A 16,954-nucleotide genomic window follows, 5' to 3' on the forward strand; every position below is an offset into this window, starting at 1 on the left:
TCCACACATCTTAACGTTGCCAAGGTTGAGAAACACTGCTATACAGTGTCAGTACAATTAACACCTTCGCAACCTAGAGTGTCCCACAGGTACAGTCCAGCAAGAAGCTGTTTGATTGGCTGCGGGGTCCTGTTGAATGCGCCGGGCGCAGGCGGGGGGCGGGGGGCTCGGATTCTTTGTCACGTACCTTGCGGAAGGAACTGGAAAACTCACCAAGCTATTCGAAGAGCACGCCACAAAGCTGCACTACGCACCGTTACCACAGAAGGCCCCCTTCTTCCCCATCATACGGTCTGGGACCGCTTGACCCTTTTCCTAAAGCTCAGGAGACGGGGGTGGGGCGGGATCTGACCTTCCTACCCACTTTGGCAGCACTTAGTTTGCCAAACCGCGGGCCGCTTGTCTCCTCAAGTCAGCCGCCGCCGCCGCCGCCGCCCCCTCTTCTTCCTCCCCCCCCTCCTCCTCATCCCAGCAGAGCTCGCCACGCCGCGGGTCCGCCGGCAAAAGCCCAGCAGGCCTCAGGCTCCTCGCCGTCTCTGCCGTCTCCCTTCCCTCTGCGTTCTGCCCCCTCCCGCTGGGCTGAGGCTCGCCCGGGGCTTGCCGGGCGGTGCGCTCGTAGTGCGCAGTGCCTCTGCAGCGACGGCAGGAGCCGAAGGAGCAGGCGGCTTGCTCGGGGCTGGAGCAGGCAGGCGGCGGCGGCGGCGGCAGTAAAAGCGGCGACGACTCCTCCCCCCTCCCCCCATTCCTGCTCTCCCCCTCGGACTCCCGCAGGCAGGATGGTGGCCGTAGCCCTGCAGCCCTCTGCGGGCCGCGGGGCGGGTCTGTAGCTGGCGTGGGGTGGTGCCCTTTGCAGCAATCGGGAGCCGAAGGCGCCGGGCGCCGGGCGCAGCGCAAAGCGCCCGTGCGCCCCTTTTCCTCTCGCTCTCCATGGACGGGGGAGCGGGGGGTGGCCCCGGGGTGCCCGGTTCCGAAAACCCCAACCGCGCCGTGGAGTATCTGCTGGAGCTCAACAACATCATCGAGAGCCAGCAGAAGCTGTTGGAGACCCAGCGGCGGCGGATCGAGGAGCTCGAAGGGCAGCTGGAGCAGCTGAGCCAAGAGAACCGGGACCTGCGGGAAGGGGACAGAGAACGGGAGCGGGAACGGGAGCGACACCGAGACCGAGATCGCGACCGGGACCGGGACCGGGACGGGCAGTACCACCACAAGGAGAGGGAGAGCCACTATCAGAACCGTACGGATCGGGACGGGCAGTACCAGAACCGGGAGGGCCCGTATCCCAACCGCGAGAACCGGACGGACCGCGAAGCTCAGTACCAGAACCGAGCCGAGCGGGAGAGCCAATACCAAAGCCGAGCCGAGCGGGAAGGGCCGAACCAGTATCAGCATCGGGACAAGGAGCGAGATCTGCAGCACTATGGAAACCGGGATGGGCAGTACCAGAACCGGGAGAGCCACTACAGGGAGCCCTGCCAGTTGCATCGAGACCGGCCGCCGCAGTGCCATCAGACGCGGGAGAAGGATCACGAGTATCCCCGGCCGCCCCGGGAAAGGGAGAGGGGGCAGCTGAGCCACGGGGCGTCGCGGAGCTCCAGCCCTGGAGCAGGCGGTGGCCACAGCACCAGCGCAAGCACCAGCCCAGCCACCACGCTGCAGAGAAAGTAAGGAGCTGGTCTGAGCCTTTGCAGCCCCCGAACTAGTGCCCTGCATCCTCCCCTCCTTCCCAGTAGGTTTCCGGCCCAGGGCAGTCAGATCCCAGGGCTCCTTGGGGTCCAGGCGACCATTGGCAGATGCTGGCTGAGTCGTGTACAGTCAGAGAATCAGCGCGTGCAACATCACAAGGGACCTTGGGGAACCCTTTGGAGGATGGTGCGGTGCTTGTGGGGGGAGGGGGATCAAAATATTAGAGTCTGCTCTCTTGTCACCTGTCTACCCTACTTTATTCCCTCCGTTCTGGACTTCTGAATCTTGCTGCAATTACAATTAAATCCTGCCCCCCCATACATACACAGACACACGCCAACTGCCTCCATGATCCATAATTAGGCTGATGGTGCTCTGCTATGCCACCCTCACAGTCGGGTCTGTTTCGTTCTCTCAGGCCCCTCTAGGTCCCTGCATTGGACCCTGCCTGGGACCCTCCCCCCCACTCCGCTGCAGACTGCTCCTTGGCCAGTTGCCAGAAGCTCCAGGGCGCCCCCCCTCCTCTGGCCTTTCAAACTTCAACCTTACTTTCAAGCACTGCCTTCCCTGATTCCAGCACGTGTCTTTTTTGCCTTCCTAACTTGCCACCCTGGATTCTTTCCTTCAGTGCCCTGCTGGGGCTCACAAGGCTTTCTCATTTTTCTGCAGAAAAGGGGACACACACACAGAAGGTCTTCTTGCTGCAATGGACCACTCCAAGGAGTGCTCTGTCTTGCCAGTCTGGCATGGTTCACCCCTGGAAACCCCAAATGGTTCCTCCCCCTCCCTGTATTTTTAAATGTCACATTCATATCTTCTAAAAACTTTGAATTCTTTCATACTGGTGCTCCTAAATGATTCCCTCCACACATTTCAGGACTCCTTTCCCTCCGCTTAGAAACCCATAGAGGGCAAAGAGTTATTCTTAAACGAAAGTACATAGCAACGCCCAGCAGCCTTCTGTTTATTGAATCCTCAGATCAATTTCCCTATTTACTGCCCGGCCAATATCAGCGGAACCACAGGGGAGAATCTTTCTGGGGTGAAATCCTCTTCTTCCCTTCCCTTGGGTTCTTCTGGCTTTGTTGCTTGGGACAGTGTTTAGTAAGGCCTTTTGCTTCTGCCTGGTTTGCATATACTCATATCAGTGTCCCTTTTCATCTTGCTAATCTTTAGCAGATAGTCTTTCCCCAGAGTTTCCTCTAATGGGATAGCTCACAATCTGGATGCTTCCCACTGCCATTCAACTGGGCCTGGTGGGTCGTGACTTCAGTTACCTCCAGCAGAGAGAGTTGGTGTTGAACTAAGACACAAGGGAGTAGGCGTGCATATGATGTGGGTGTGAAATGGCACTGCATGGGCTGTGTAGTTCATTGCGTGTGCTGGGGATTGAGTTCAGAGCACAGGAAAATATGGTTGCTGGGGTAGGTAAGGGGTGATTTAGCTGATTCAGGATGCAGGTAAGAGTATATATTTTGAGTGTGTTTCAGAAAGGAGCAGAGCCAAGCAATCTTTCCAAACTTGCTGCCCTCCAGATGTGTTGAGCTGCACTCTCATCATCCATAGCTATGCAGCCTGGAAGTGATGGGAACTATAATATATTTATTCTGGGAGGAACAGCTTAGAAAAAGTGAGTGTAGCTACTAGTGTGCAAGAATCAATTATAATAATCACATATTTGGCACGATCTAAATTGTTACTGGAAGTTACAGCCATCTAAAATAGGCCAGCAGTATTATATTTCTGACGAAGATTTGTAGGTGAACAGTGACTTGCCTGAAGCCTTCAAATGAGAGGCAAAATTCACACCTATGATCTTCTTACCTTCTAACATAAAGTTAGGTTTTGTTACAAAGCATTATTTTCAAACGGATAATTCTGTTTCTTTAAACTACTGGATTCTGACCTCAGGGTCCTCAGAGCATGCTATGATTCTTTGTCTGTGCTCCCTGTAGGATGAAATGAGCAACCCCAAGCCATGTATATCTCTCTGAACTTCTTTTTCGCTCTCTCTGATTGTTCAGCTGAAACTTGGCAACACAGTTGCTGAAGATCAGTGGCACCGCCTGAGGTGAATGACATAATCAAACTGCTGTGTATGTGGCTGGCTGGGGATTATGGGGATTGTAGTCAGACCTATCTGGAGGGCACCGGTTTGGGGCATGCCGCACGAGGGTGTCTGATCTACCACCACCGGACTCGGTGCTCCAGAACTGATAGCTCCTGGCTGGAGAATCATAGAGTTTGAATGCCCACAGCACTGCATCTGGGCAATTGATTCCAGAACAGGATACCCTATCATGCCCCACAAGCTCGGGCTGAAGGCTAAGATGCAGCTAACCCGAACAATTGAGCATCTTGCTTCAGAAAGAATGGCAGCAGGGGTGGCTGTGTGGGGTAGCAATTGATGGATCCAGCCATTTCTGTTCTCTCTCCTTCTCTCTCCTCATTGCCGCCTCCTTCTTCTGGTTAGAAATTAGCAAAGTGGTTTGATGCTGCAAATGACTTAAAATCAGCACAAATGTTTCTTGCCATTCCCGCCTACTCCCTACCAACACTGGGGAGGTTTTTTTTTTTAAAAAAAAAGCCTGAAGTAGCAATGCGGGTGGGGTGGGGGGAATGACTGATCCTCTTCTCCTTGCTGGCAGAAAGCTAGGAATGACTAGAGACAGTCCTTCCTTCCCCAGCCTAACTAATAACTATTGCTTCCTTTCCTGATTTTATTCTGAGCAGGGAAATAGGTTCAGAACTACTCACGTTCTTTATCTCTAAGACCTAGCCAGTAACTGCAGTTAGTTTAGCTTAGTAGCTAAAAGTGTAGCTTGTGCACCTTATCTGAAAGCCCTTTTTCAGATTTCATTTCAGCTCTAAACTTAAGGGTCTTAAACTAACAATCATCTTTCAGTGCTCTTCATGTACAATAGGGGGATATTTAATACCAGCTTATCTTAAAAGGCCAAGGTAAGGAAGAGTGAGAGAATGGGCATCGATAAAGAGCCATTGATCTGTGGATCCTTAGTATTATGAACAGTAGCTTCCCACAGCGTATAGAGCAGTGCAGGTCTTCCAATACCCCAATCCTTATCAACCTCCCAGGGTGGGTGGGTTAGAAATTAGCAAAATGGTTTGATGCTGCAAATGACTTAAAATCAGCACAAATGTGTCTCTTCTGCCTTTCACACTGCTTCCAAATGGAGGTGTTTGCAAGGGAATTTCTTTTTCATTGGTCGGTTGTGATTGCTGCATGTGACAAAACATGTGGCTGTTCAAATCTTCTCTCCAGTATGTTTTTTTTTTAATAAGCAGCAGGTCTGGGTAATCCACTAGAAGCACTGGGCTATCCTGGGCAGGTTTGCTAATTCAGGAAACTAACTGTTCAGGATAAAACATACCTTGCTGGAGTTGGTACATAAGAGGAGTAAACAATCAGTTGCAAAACAAATTGATCTCTCCTGCTATGGCTTGTAAACATGTGAATTAAAAAGAGAATCAGTAGCTTCCCTGTCTCAGGGCCCTTCTGGCCTTGGGCATGGTACATCAGGTATTTCTGGGGAGTTCACCTTGCATAATGCTGGTGAGGAATGGGATCACTGGTCCCAAGACCATGAAATGAGAGGCAAAGGGAGTTGGGCATGCTGTATGGCCAGAAATGTGGGAGGCTGAAGCCAGATCCAACACAAGGAGCTTATAAATCAGGTTAGTACTGCAATTATGTTGAAATTCATCTGTCTGTGGGCTCTACTGTGTGTGGTACAGGTAGTCCTTGATTAACAACCACAATTTGGACTGGAATTTTGGTTGCTAAGCAGAGAAGTCATTAAGCAAATCCGACCTGATTTTTTGCAATGGTCATTAAGTGAATCACTGTGGGCATTAAGCTAACCACATGGTCATTGCGTGAATCACACAGTTCCTCATTAATTTCGCTTGCCAGAAGCCGGCTGGAAAGGTTGAAAATGGCAATCACGTGACCACAGGATGCTGCAATGGTCATAAATGCGAACTGGTTGCCAAGTGCCCAAATTGTGATCTACAGGGGTACTGAGATGGTTGTAAGTGTGAGGACCAGTCATAAGTCAGTTTTTTCAGCACCATTGTAAGTCCAAACTGTCACTAAACAAATGGTTGTTAAGCAAGGACTACCTGTAGCTAACTCTCAGACACAGCCAGTTCATGCAACATATTGAAACAAACTAGCTAAATACATTTTGGCCTCATGTATTGTGCAAACTTAACCCATATGGTTAGTTTATGTTTTAGCACGGTGTCTACACCCAGAATAATATGCTTGCTCTTTTCAAACAGCAGTTATCCTGATTCCTTTCTTTCTGTTCTAGGGGAGAAGAATATGCTGCGATGTAGGCACATTGTCTGTTAATATTAAAAATGAGGTTGGATTTCAGGCAATATTAGTATGCCAGCAACCGGCTTGTATCATTCTTGACCACAATAAGATTAGAAAACGGATGGTCCCATGGTGACCATTGTGTTGAAGATACGGCCAGTCAGGCATTTTTAATCCAGTCTTAATATTAGGCAGTTTTATTTTTTTATAATTTTTATTAATGAATTTTTAACAAGATAAAACCGATACAAATTTTAGAGAAGAAGTAAAGAAAATAGTGAATAGATAAAGAAGAAAATAAGAAGAAGAAAGAAAAGAGAACGAAAGAGATTGTAAAGAAGCAGCTTCTGGTCTTCTTAACAGCAGTTATAAATGCATTTATATTTTGCCCTCTCTCTTTTATGATTACATCATAAGTTCCTTCTTTCCATAGTCTACTCTTTCTAATTGTCAAACCCATAAATCACAAGTTCATTTTTTCTTTCTTCAGCAAAAGGTCCATGAGAGGTTTCCAGCCACCAATAAATGTGGTTATTGTCCTTTCCATAACCAGACAAGTCCATTTTGTCATCTCTGCTAATTCTGTCAACTTCACCAACCATTCCTCCATTGTGGGTATTTCAGAGTCTTTCCATCTTTGTGCATATAATAGTCTCGCAAAGAGCAGTTTTAAACCTGCCAGCATCTAGGGATGCTCCAGGTTGCTAATTTAAGGGCCAAATCAGATGTTGTACAGATCGTAGTTGAAAGGACAAACATATATTTACTCTCTCCCTCCCGTGAGATCGAAAAGAAATGGATTCTCTCTCTCTCTCACACACACCATCAAGGACAGAGGGTAACACAGAGGGGGTAGATTGGGGGAGAAACAAGGAAGTAATGCTGCTAGGTATTCTAGACAATGGACCAGGGACTGTAATGTTCTTTTTTAGCAAGCACCACCTATTTTAGCATAATGCTGAGTTTGACCAGAAATGCTACACTAAGTTCAGGTTCCAGAAACCTGCTGCAACAGTTTATTTGCTGTTTGCCCTTCAGCGTGCCCACTCCTTACAATAAGTTCTAGGGCGCTTGCTAAACTTTGATCTTCTTATACTGCATTTTGGTTAGCGACTTGAAGGGCCTCCTATCTAAAGATTGACATGGGGGTGGGGGGCCATGTCATACAGCTGTGTTCACACCTTGGTTTTCTGCAACGTTGGAGTGGGGGAGGGGTTGCCTGTGTGAATGAGCCATTTAGATCTGGTTCACAGAAATGTAGCTTTATCAACATGGAATCATGTCAAATTTCATTCTTGTCAGTGAATTTCTTGAATTACAAATCAGGGTCGAGTAATCAAAGTAGAGGATCGTTTTTGGGTGAACTAGCTTTTTTGTCAATAGGGTCTTATGGGGGTCTAAAATCTTTCACTAAAAAGGAGCCGTCATGATTTTAGTTGAGACTTCAGAGCATTCTCCATAGCCCAACAAACTTATGGCCATTTATTCTACACAGACATGGAGGGCAATAGCTACCCATCAGGGATTGTTTGGGTGTGTTAGTGTCGGGATGTATCGTGGGTTGCTTCACTGGGCGTTGTGGTTGTCTGCATGAAAACAGTCTTACATACTCTTGGGGAGGTTACTCAGCAGATGTTCCTGCAGCTGTTTCTCCAGCAAGCAGCCACTTTTTGCATCTTGAAAAAGCAACACATCCCTTTATAAACAGCTCAGCCCCTCCTCCATCCCCTAGAGACAGTATCTTTTATAGGTCAATCACCACGTCTATATTTACCTGAGAAGAAGTCTCACTGAATTCATTGTGCTTTATTCTTGAACAAGTAAACATGGATTGCGTTTGAACCACCCAGCATTTTACTGAGGAGCAGATTGCACTTTCAGTAGGATCTGAAGTCAGCAGTACTTCAGTAGGCTCCGAACCAGCTCTTTCAGAGTGAGCACATTCTGGCCTGTTAACAAAATAGACAGTAGCTCTAGGTTGGAACATGGGTCAGCCCTAAACCAAAAGGCAACTGCAAGTGAACACTGAGTAAGAAATGTTCAGATAGCTTTATAGGCCAGAGTTTATTTGATGAAAGGGTTAGAATGCTCTAAATGTAAACCTGAGTGTTAGTCCTGTGAATGGAATGATAGAAATGTGAATCTGAGTTGATATCCCTTTCCAATATATTTCCACTAATGGCCACTAAAATATTGTTACAGCCTGTTAACTTGAATGTGCCCTAAAATAAAAAAATATATTGTTTGCTTACTAAAACATTTTACAGCAGTGTCTGCAGAAAGCCTCAATGATACAAAGAAGGTGAGATGTGTGTGGTGATGTGATACCACCCTTAGATACTTGTGTGCCCAACATTTGATGCAAGTATGGAAGTCATGGTATTTATGCCATAATATCATGACTTGTGTTTCTTCACTTGCCTCCCCTTTCTGCCCCTTACGAATCCTCGTGGCAATTATCAGATGCTAGGAAGTCCCATCAATGTCCATTATAATTTAAGTTGGAAAAGAAGTCAGATGGACAAGATTTTACTGACTGCAGAAGAGAGAGATGGCAAAAGACGGTGGGATTTCCCTTCCTGCTATGTAGAAGAGAAGTAGTCTGGCAATGGAACTGTACTTCAGCTCTGGCCTTCAACTGCAGTTTCTCTGCGTGAGGTGCTGAACACAACAAAACTGGACTCAGGTACTAAAGCATTACACACAATATAGAAATCATCAGCTGGAATTACGTTTGGAAGCTACCGTTTTATATTCCAAGCAGTGTTTGCATTGTCCTTCTCCTTCCCAGGAAGGAACCCTTGATTGATTATGTCCCATCAAGTTATTTTGACTCCTGGTGACCACATAGATAGATCTCCTCCGTGATGATCTCTCCCCAACCTGGTCCTTCAGGTCTTCCATTGGTGCACCCATCGCCACTGTGACTGAGCCCACCCACCTTGCTGCTGGCCGTCCTCTTGTCTTTCCTTCTGCCTTTCCCAGCATCAGAGCCTTCTCCTGAGACAAATGCAGGGAGAGAGGAGAAGAAGATAATCTTCCCCGGCAAACATTCTTTTTCATGTTGTTGATTTCCATGCTGTTAGAAAAGAAGATGTCCATCAGATCTTCTTTTGTGATTCATTTTATTTACTTCCAGTGGTGGAAACCATAGGCACCTGAGCACTTAACGATGATGCTTAGGAAACCAGGCTTGTGTCCTGCCTAGGGTCTGTGGTTTCTAGTTAGGCGAGGGGAGACGTGAGTTGGTTCAGGGAGGAGAGGAAAGAGGAGTGGACTGCAGATCTTCTCTTGGGTGCATTGCTTAAAATCCTCCCCAGTTGGAAGGGGAAGAGCTGTTTGAAGCTGGCAAATGGGATGTGGGTTGTTTGTGATTTGGGCCTCTGTCTTTTTAAACTTGGATTTAATCCCAGAATTGGAGGAGGGATGCACAAATTTGAGACTGAGACTGTATGGCAAAGAAAGAGTAAAATTGCTGTGAGGTGAGGCTCCATTGGTTCTAACTCATACACAGGAGAAGCTTTAATTTAAGACAGGCTCCTTTGCACCGGACATAAATAAATAGCAATAAAGAAGAGAATTATGGAGTATTACCTAGAGCACACGTCTCTTGTCACTGGGTAAGTTGGGCTCCTGAGCCTGAAGGACAGGAATTCCAGAATACCCAGGCTGAGAAATGTGCCCTTGCAGGAAGTGCATGTACCTTTAATTAAAAAAAAAGTCTTGCAACCACTGTCAAGTAATAATTTAGAGATCCAGCGTAGTCTACAACATAAGAATTACAAATTGTCATATAGGTTTGCCCCACTTCTTGACACATACATAAAAATAGCTCCGCTATAAGTGCACACCCTTCATGATATAATACTTAGCATGTACATCATGCTCTGATAATTCAAATTATATTACCTACATCATTTGGCTCATTTTTGAAAGAAACAATAACGTAGTTTGGTATTATTTTTCTGAGAAAGGCTTGCTTTATGTGGAAAAGAGGTTTGCATAAACATTTTCTTGGTTCCTAGCTCATAGTTACAATGCCACACCATCTTTTGGTAGGAATAGATTTTGTTATTTTGGATTTACTCTTTTATCAATTAACTTAGGTTAATCACAGATGTTCATTTTCCAGCACTTCATCTCCCATTCTCTTGTACTTTCAGTGGCAAGTAAGTTTTAGGCAGGTTGCTATATCTAGTTGCAAAAAATCTGGATGACCAGTAGATGGCAGCAGAGATTGTTCTAAATCTCTTTGCTGCCATCTAGTAATTGACGGGACTTCTGCAGCCCACAGAGGGTAGATTTAGGTTTGCCTATAGGGATGTCTCAGCAGCTGTAAGGGCAACACCTGGCTTGTCCAGGCTCAAAAGCTCACCAGGGTAAGGCCTAGTCAGTACCTGTAGGGAGACCACCTGGGATGCCTAAAGTCAGCAGGCTTGACTGGAAACAATTCAGAGGCACATGAGCCCAGAACTTCTGATAAGGAGTTTTATGGTAGAAAAGCTAAGTAGCCATTATGAAAGAATTCCAGCAACATCTGCATATCACTTGTAGCTCTCTGCTCCAAGCACTCAAGGGAAGGTGGACAGAATATACCATCCTGAGAGCTTCTATATATTCCTCCCTGCAACACCTCTGAGTGCTAGGACCTGGATAACTCCTAAAGCTAAAGCCTTGTGTATAGTCAACTACAGCAGGAGAGTCTGTGAGTTCAGTTCTTGGTAGAGGGTTTGAATCCTGTAGAATAGCATCTGGCTACCTATGTCTGATGAGTCCCAAACAGGATGAAACCGGTCACATGGTGGTCCATGTAGCTGTTTATCAAAAGTGAGACCTATACACAGTGGACTTAATGTTCAGGTTTTGCATCTATTTCCCTGCCTTCGCTATGCAGTGAGTTGGATGGCCCTTTGTTTTGGGTGGGAGGCTGGGTTCCATCTCTGTCTTGTTTTGGCAACAGCTAGCATTCTTTTCTCCTCTGAGAACGAACTCCCATCCCCTGAAGTCTAGCGTGAGAAGTAAAAAAACCCAACATTCTGAAAGAAGGCAGTGGCAAACCATTTGATGTTGCTCCCAAGGAAACGCCAGGGCTGTGTTGATGAAGTCCCCAGGAGGAGTTGACTTGACTTGAAGAAGGCTTTGCATTTACTGTATGCAACGCTGTCTTTAGGTGGCCTAGAGAACCCTAAATAAGTAGCAGAGGGCCATTTCCTAGCTGCATTACTCATATTACAAAGAGTCTGGAAGGCATGTTTCTGGTCAACTATCCTTGGGGTTGATCCTGTTGTTCAAGCACACCTAGTATGGAAATAGGCTTATTGGGTGGAACATATAATTAAGGCAATGTAAACCTGAGATTTGTTTGGGTGTACAGAGAAGAGAAGGAAAAGAAGAGAAGTATTCCTCTTGTTGGCATCCCATATCATGCTGTAGTGCTTTTGAAAGATGCCAGTTATCAGTGGCCTGGTCAAGTGTGTCACACCTCTCCCAGTGAAATGACACTAAAAGGAAGAGGTTTTCTACCTCTTCCCTCTAGCCCAGGGTATCTGCTAGCATTGGCTGTTTCATGGTCTGGGGAGAATAACAGAATTATGAGACACAGCTCCCACTGAGGAGACAACTTGCCTGGATTGGGTCATGCTAGGGATAAACCTGTCCAGGCTGCAGAAATGCAGATGACCACTAGGTGGCAACAAAGGAATACAGAAAACCCCAACTCCTTGCTGCCGCCTATGGTTTTCTGGATTCATGTGGCCCAGATATGATAGCCCAAGTCTTGTCTGAACCACCAGGCTGTGACAAATACACCATATCTTTGGGTAAAGAAAGCTTTCAGCTTTCTCCTCAGCCCAGGAGTTTTCTGTGTAGACACTTCCAAAAGAAGCAAACAGGAACAAATCATTCAACATGTTAGCCCCCACCTGCATTCTGAAATGGTGCAGCCCACACCTAGGTTTAACACCCCATGAACCTACATCTCCCTGGGGCAAACCAGTCAGATTGTACATTACGTTGCAATATTTGTTACTTCAGATGCAGTATTTATTACTTCAGATAACATTCCCTCAATTCAGTAATTTAGAAAAGCCCTTCATTATAAAACATACATGTATGTAATCAAAGAACAACGGAAGCTAATTAAAGTTATGCAAATGCTACCCTAGTTAATACGAAGTGCTTTGGCGGTGGCTATACGTACGTCCTGGTAGCAGGTATGACATTGCTGGGGATGCAGTCAAACACCGTCTAGGATGCAATATAAGAGGACCTGGTTCCACTGCATGCTAAGCCATCATCCTCTTTGCTTGTATTTGTGTGAACCAACCACACAACAATGCAAGCCATACAACAATAAATCTTAATTTATAAGACACGGTATAGATTTCCCTCAGTGACGAAATCCAAATCCAGCCAATTTTATACCAAACAAACCATGATTCAACGTGTTGTGTGAGTCAGGTTACTAAGCTTGGGTTGTTTCTGTGGAAGAATTGTCATCAATGTATTATTCCAATCTTTCTTCAAAGAGCTGAGACAGACTTCTCTTTCTTTCATAAAAGGCGGCAGAGACAATGGTGACATAGCGTTCAGCCAGTCTCTTTCTGGGAAACCCAGAGTGAGTTAAGTATTTCTAGTTTAGAGATAAAAGAGTCTCAGATAGTTTGATACTAGAATTCACACCCGGAACATGGTAATATGTGTTCTAACAATAAAAAATGAGAGAGGCAGGATAGCAAATCCCCTTGAAGAAAGGTCACAATGAGATATAAGCTCTGAATCCTATGGACCGTCAATTTGGGAAGAGTGATTATTGCTCTATCCAGGAGGAATTATTTAGCAATTGACAGACACGGATTCATATGGGAGGAATCTCATAATTATTAGATGTTAATTAACTAAATGAGCTCGCTCTCGTTGCAATCTTACTTTTTCCAGTCGCTTTCCCTGAGCTGGGTAGTTTATACACCATAATGTGGTGTATAATCATAATTTGCAAATAATCACATGTGGGCTTGGTTCACACAATGTGATAAACATGGTTTGTTCAATCCTGGTTTAATGAATAAACCACAATTGGTTGGGTTCATGCAACATTGCAAGCCATACACTGTTATTTACCAGCCCCCATAACTGAGTTCACACATCTCCCTGATATGATGGGTTAGTTTTGTCTTAATGCAATATGTGAATTAAAGCTTTATTTGCCATATTATTTGACCCTGTCATCTTAGTTTTATTTGCAAAGGTGTGGTTGCATGTGAGGTAATTAATTTCAGACTTTCTAGTAGCAGGGAGCCTTTATTGGTTCATACATCCTGCTTAGTGTGATTTGTTGGTTTTGTAAATCTGTATTGATGGCTTAGCATGATGTATGCTAAGTCATTGTGACTTAATAAGCCATGGTTAAAATAAATCATGGCATAGTGCAATGTATGAACCTAGCCATTGATATTTCTTCCCAGGAACTTTTGCACATCTTCCTTTGAACCTCTGGGAAGTGTTTGAGGACATGCTTGGTTCACAGAAGGTGATGGTAAGACCCAGTTGAACCCAGCAATTGTTCCTTGAGAAGAGAAAATGCAGATTGGCCAGCACTTCTCTCTGGCCAAACATTTTAACTGGGGAGGATAGATAGTGATGGGTAAAGCATCTTAAAGGAAGCTTGTCTGCCATTACTTGTGTTCTTACTGAATTTGATACAGGTGGAAGCCCCTTTCACAGGCTCTTCTGATATATGGAGGTCAGTGAGTCAGTGCTCTTGAGCATAATTCACCTTCCTGCTCTGCATGATTGCCACAAGGCTTCTGCGAGTGTGTGGAAACACTAAAAGAACTCTTGAGTTAGGGTTTAAATATCTGCCCGTGCAATAAATAAAAGAATTAAGATTAAGAGATCACTTGGATGATGGGAGGGATCCTAGAGGAGAAGCCAGGCAGCAGGTCTACCCGCTCAACAACTGATGTGAGTAATATTATTACAGCAGATTACTGTATCTGGGATTGGTGTGAGCTTGGTCAGTGTTGCATCCTAAATCCTTCGGGGAAGTGCGGTAGGCTTTGTTAGCAAAAGATACCTACAGGCCATAGATATGAAACTCAAGGCAGCATCTAGCACTCTTTCCATATAAAGCAATGATTCAAACACTACTCTGGCTTTCTTGCCCAGGCAATCAGTGTTGAGCATTGCTGCTATTTTGTTTTTCCAGCAACCTGCCCCCACCCCCCAAAGTTCCTCTCCTGTTGCTGCTATAGGGCTGCTTCTGAATCTGTTCGCCTGTCGTTTTCAGTTAGGGAGCATCTCTGTTGCAGACGGCTGGCTGGCCACGACAGGGACAGCAAGGTCTGATTTGCAGCGGGGGGCACTGGGCTGCAGCAGGACAGGGCTGTGATATGCTTGGCAGAGCCCCTGGCAAGGCAGGCCGTGCTCTAGAGAAGAGCTGACGCAGGGACTTAAACTATATACATAAGCTCACAGCCCTGCATTTAGTAGTGATTATCTGCAATAGCACTGTGTATGGCACCCCTTCATTCCCATGCGTGCAGTAGCTGAAGGAAATTACAGTTCTCATTGCATGCACAACTGTGTACAGAAAGAATAGAGGAAGTCTTTAGGAAAACAGTGTGATTACTCTGATTGGTTAACTGTTGACATTCCTGTCACATCTTGCCCTATTGCCTTTATAAAGTTTGTAGCCTTTTCTCTCATTATACGAGGATTTGCAAGATGAAGATGAAAGTTCCTGCAGTCACTGATTTTTTACATTATATTATTTACATTACAGATTCTGAGTTGGGGGGGCTCTCCCAATTATGAGTTTGGCCCATTAAAATTTGCTGCCAAAAGCAAAAATCAAGGTCGTACCATTTACCTCCCCTTTATTTCACTTACATAGGACATCTGCTTGGGATGGGTTAAAAAAGCCAAGATATGGGCGTATCAGCCCTTCGAGGTAGGCCAGGCCAAGAAACAGGCACGGCAGGGATTCCAGAAATGCTCTTTGTTGTAGTGAGGTAGCATAACAGAATCTGAAAAGCCTGTCAGAGTTTCTCTCTGCCCCATCTTATACCAAACAAAATTAAGGTGGGGTAATTTTGCATTTGTTTCTCACGCTTTCCTCTTTCTCAGGACCAAATTATCTTTTCTGCAATGGCTTCTTCATTCCTTCTGCATGTCCAGCCTCTACTCTATGTTCCTTTACAGAATGTGATCGAAGCCCCTCCCATTTTTGTGTGTGTTGCACATGGGATGCATGTAAACAAGGACGGGGCTTCAATGTGTGTATAATCATAGCCACCAACTTTATTCCTTTTTAACCACCTACCCCCCTGTGGATGCCCCTATCACTTCCCTAAGCTGAGCAGCTTGGTAGTTAAAACCCTGAGGACAGAGTGACATCCTCCATTGCAGAAGGTTCATTTGGCTGCACAACATTGTCCAGACCAAAGGCCACACTTGGCCTGTACCTCAGGAAAGGAAGCCAAGAGAAAAACTAGATTTTGATGCAGTGTAATGCGAATGTAATTAAATGAAATGAAAGGTCATTAATTAAATACGGCTGATGTGATTACTTTTCTGTGCAGCTATTTTTTTCCCCTTTCTGTCACATTAAAAAATTTAGAGCATTTGGCATAGCACTGGGGGCCATACCCAGGGCTTGGGAGGGACTCATGCATCCCTGCCTTAGGAGTATGAAGCTGCAACAGAGAGTAGGAGCCATGGACTGCCTTCATTGCTCCTCTAGCACCTACAGCCACATCACTCTGGCCCTAACTGCCCCCTTCTGCTGTCCTTTGGCTTCATGTATTCCAGGAGAAAAATGTTAAGATGGGCCCTTCCTGGCCTGGGTATTAAACAAATCTTGATTTAGGGGGCACAGGCAAGGTGGATTAAGATAAATATGCCTAGGGGAATTTCTCCTTTAGGAGTTGCTGGCTCCAATCCAGGTTTACATCAAGGAGAAGACCAATTAGCTAAGGCAAACAACTTGAAATGAGATCTAGGCTAATTTAGGCCACTCTAGATCTGGGACTGACAGCATTAGGAACTGCAGCTAAAGTTGTGATTTTTAAAGGAGTGTTTGACGAACATTGCCTCAGATCAGGCTGCTGGCTCACTGACTGGTGGGCTCTGAGCAATTGTTTTCTGAGTTTCTTTTCTTTTTTAAAAAAATTAAAGCAGTCACTCCCAGTCCAAGACTGAGTTTGGAAGGTTGCCAGGAAACCCCAGTTTGTTCACATCTGAATGCTGCTGTTTGCTTCCTGGGGCTGTTTCAAATGTCATCAGCTTTGGCCAGACTGAAAAGCACAATTGAAGCACCCTTCACACATGCATGCACGCACACACGCAAACATGCACCCTCTTGAGAGCCTGAAAGCAGCAGCACAAATCAAAGGAAAAGGAGGGAACAATAGGGCTGCTTTCTTTGGGGAGGGCACAGGTAAGCTGATTAGGAAGGTTTATAATCCATGCTGCCTTTCATTTTCTCCTCCCTCCCTGGTTTGCTTTACCAATTTTTTCCCTGAGAGATTTCCTAGCCGAGATCGGTGTCTGGCTCGAAAATTGGCCTGCGGAGCGGAAGTGAACATGGCCTTTGGGGATGTACAAGACCAGAACCTCATGTACCCTTTACAGCAGCGCTACAGCATCCAAGAAATTATGCCAGACCAGCTCTTGGCCTTCCATGCTCTTTCTTAGGCATTAGGCCCTAAAGCTGTGGGCAAACTGCAAGGCAGGTTGGGCATGAACGGAGCCAGGAAGGGGCAGTTGAGTTCATGTCAGTGGACAGGTTGCCTGGCTCTTATTCAGAGGCAGAAAGCTGGCAGCAGATGGTTCTGCTAGCATGCTCCAGGATAGTGAGTGTGTGCCAGTTAGTCGGGGGTTCAATGAGAACCGCTTCCTGCTGCCACAGCAGCACCTGTTCTCAGG

General features: G+C 45.9%; 1 protein-coding gene across 3 annotated transcripts in view; it reads left to right on the forward strand.

Moving 5' to 3' along the window:
• The first annotated feature begins 752 nt into the window (after positions 1-752).
• IQSEC2 (IQ motif and Sec7 domain ArfGEF 2) overlaps positions 753-16,954 on the forward strand; it is a 154,445-nt gene continuing 138,243 nt past the window's right edge. For 2 of the 3 annotated variants that reach the window (XR_010067259.1, XM_063294284.1), the window contains exon 1: positions 753-1,661. Coding sequence is in view for 2 of the 3 variants with exons in the window: in XM_063294284.1 (XP_063150354.1) it covers positions 928-1,661 (734 nt within the window). In the remaining variant the exon portion in view is untranslated. The remainder of the gene's footprint in view (positions 1,662-16,954) is intronic. The other variant, XM_063294281.1, reaches the window with a different exon arrangement.

This window comes from Candoia aspera, chromosome 2 (assembly GCF_035149785.1).
Source record: "Candoia aspera isolate rCanAsp1 chromosome 2, rCanAsp1.hap2, whole genome shotgun sequence".
In the NCBI taxonomy this organism is placed as follows: domain Eukaryota; kingdom Metazoa; phylum Chordata; class Lepidosauria; order Squamata; family Boidae; genus Candoia; species Candoia aspera.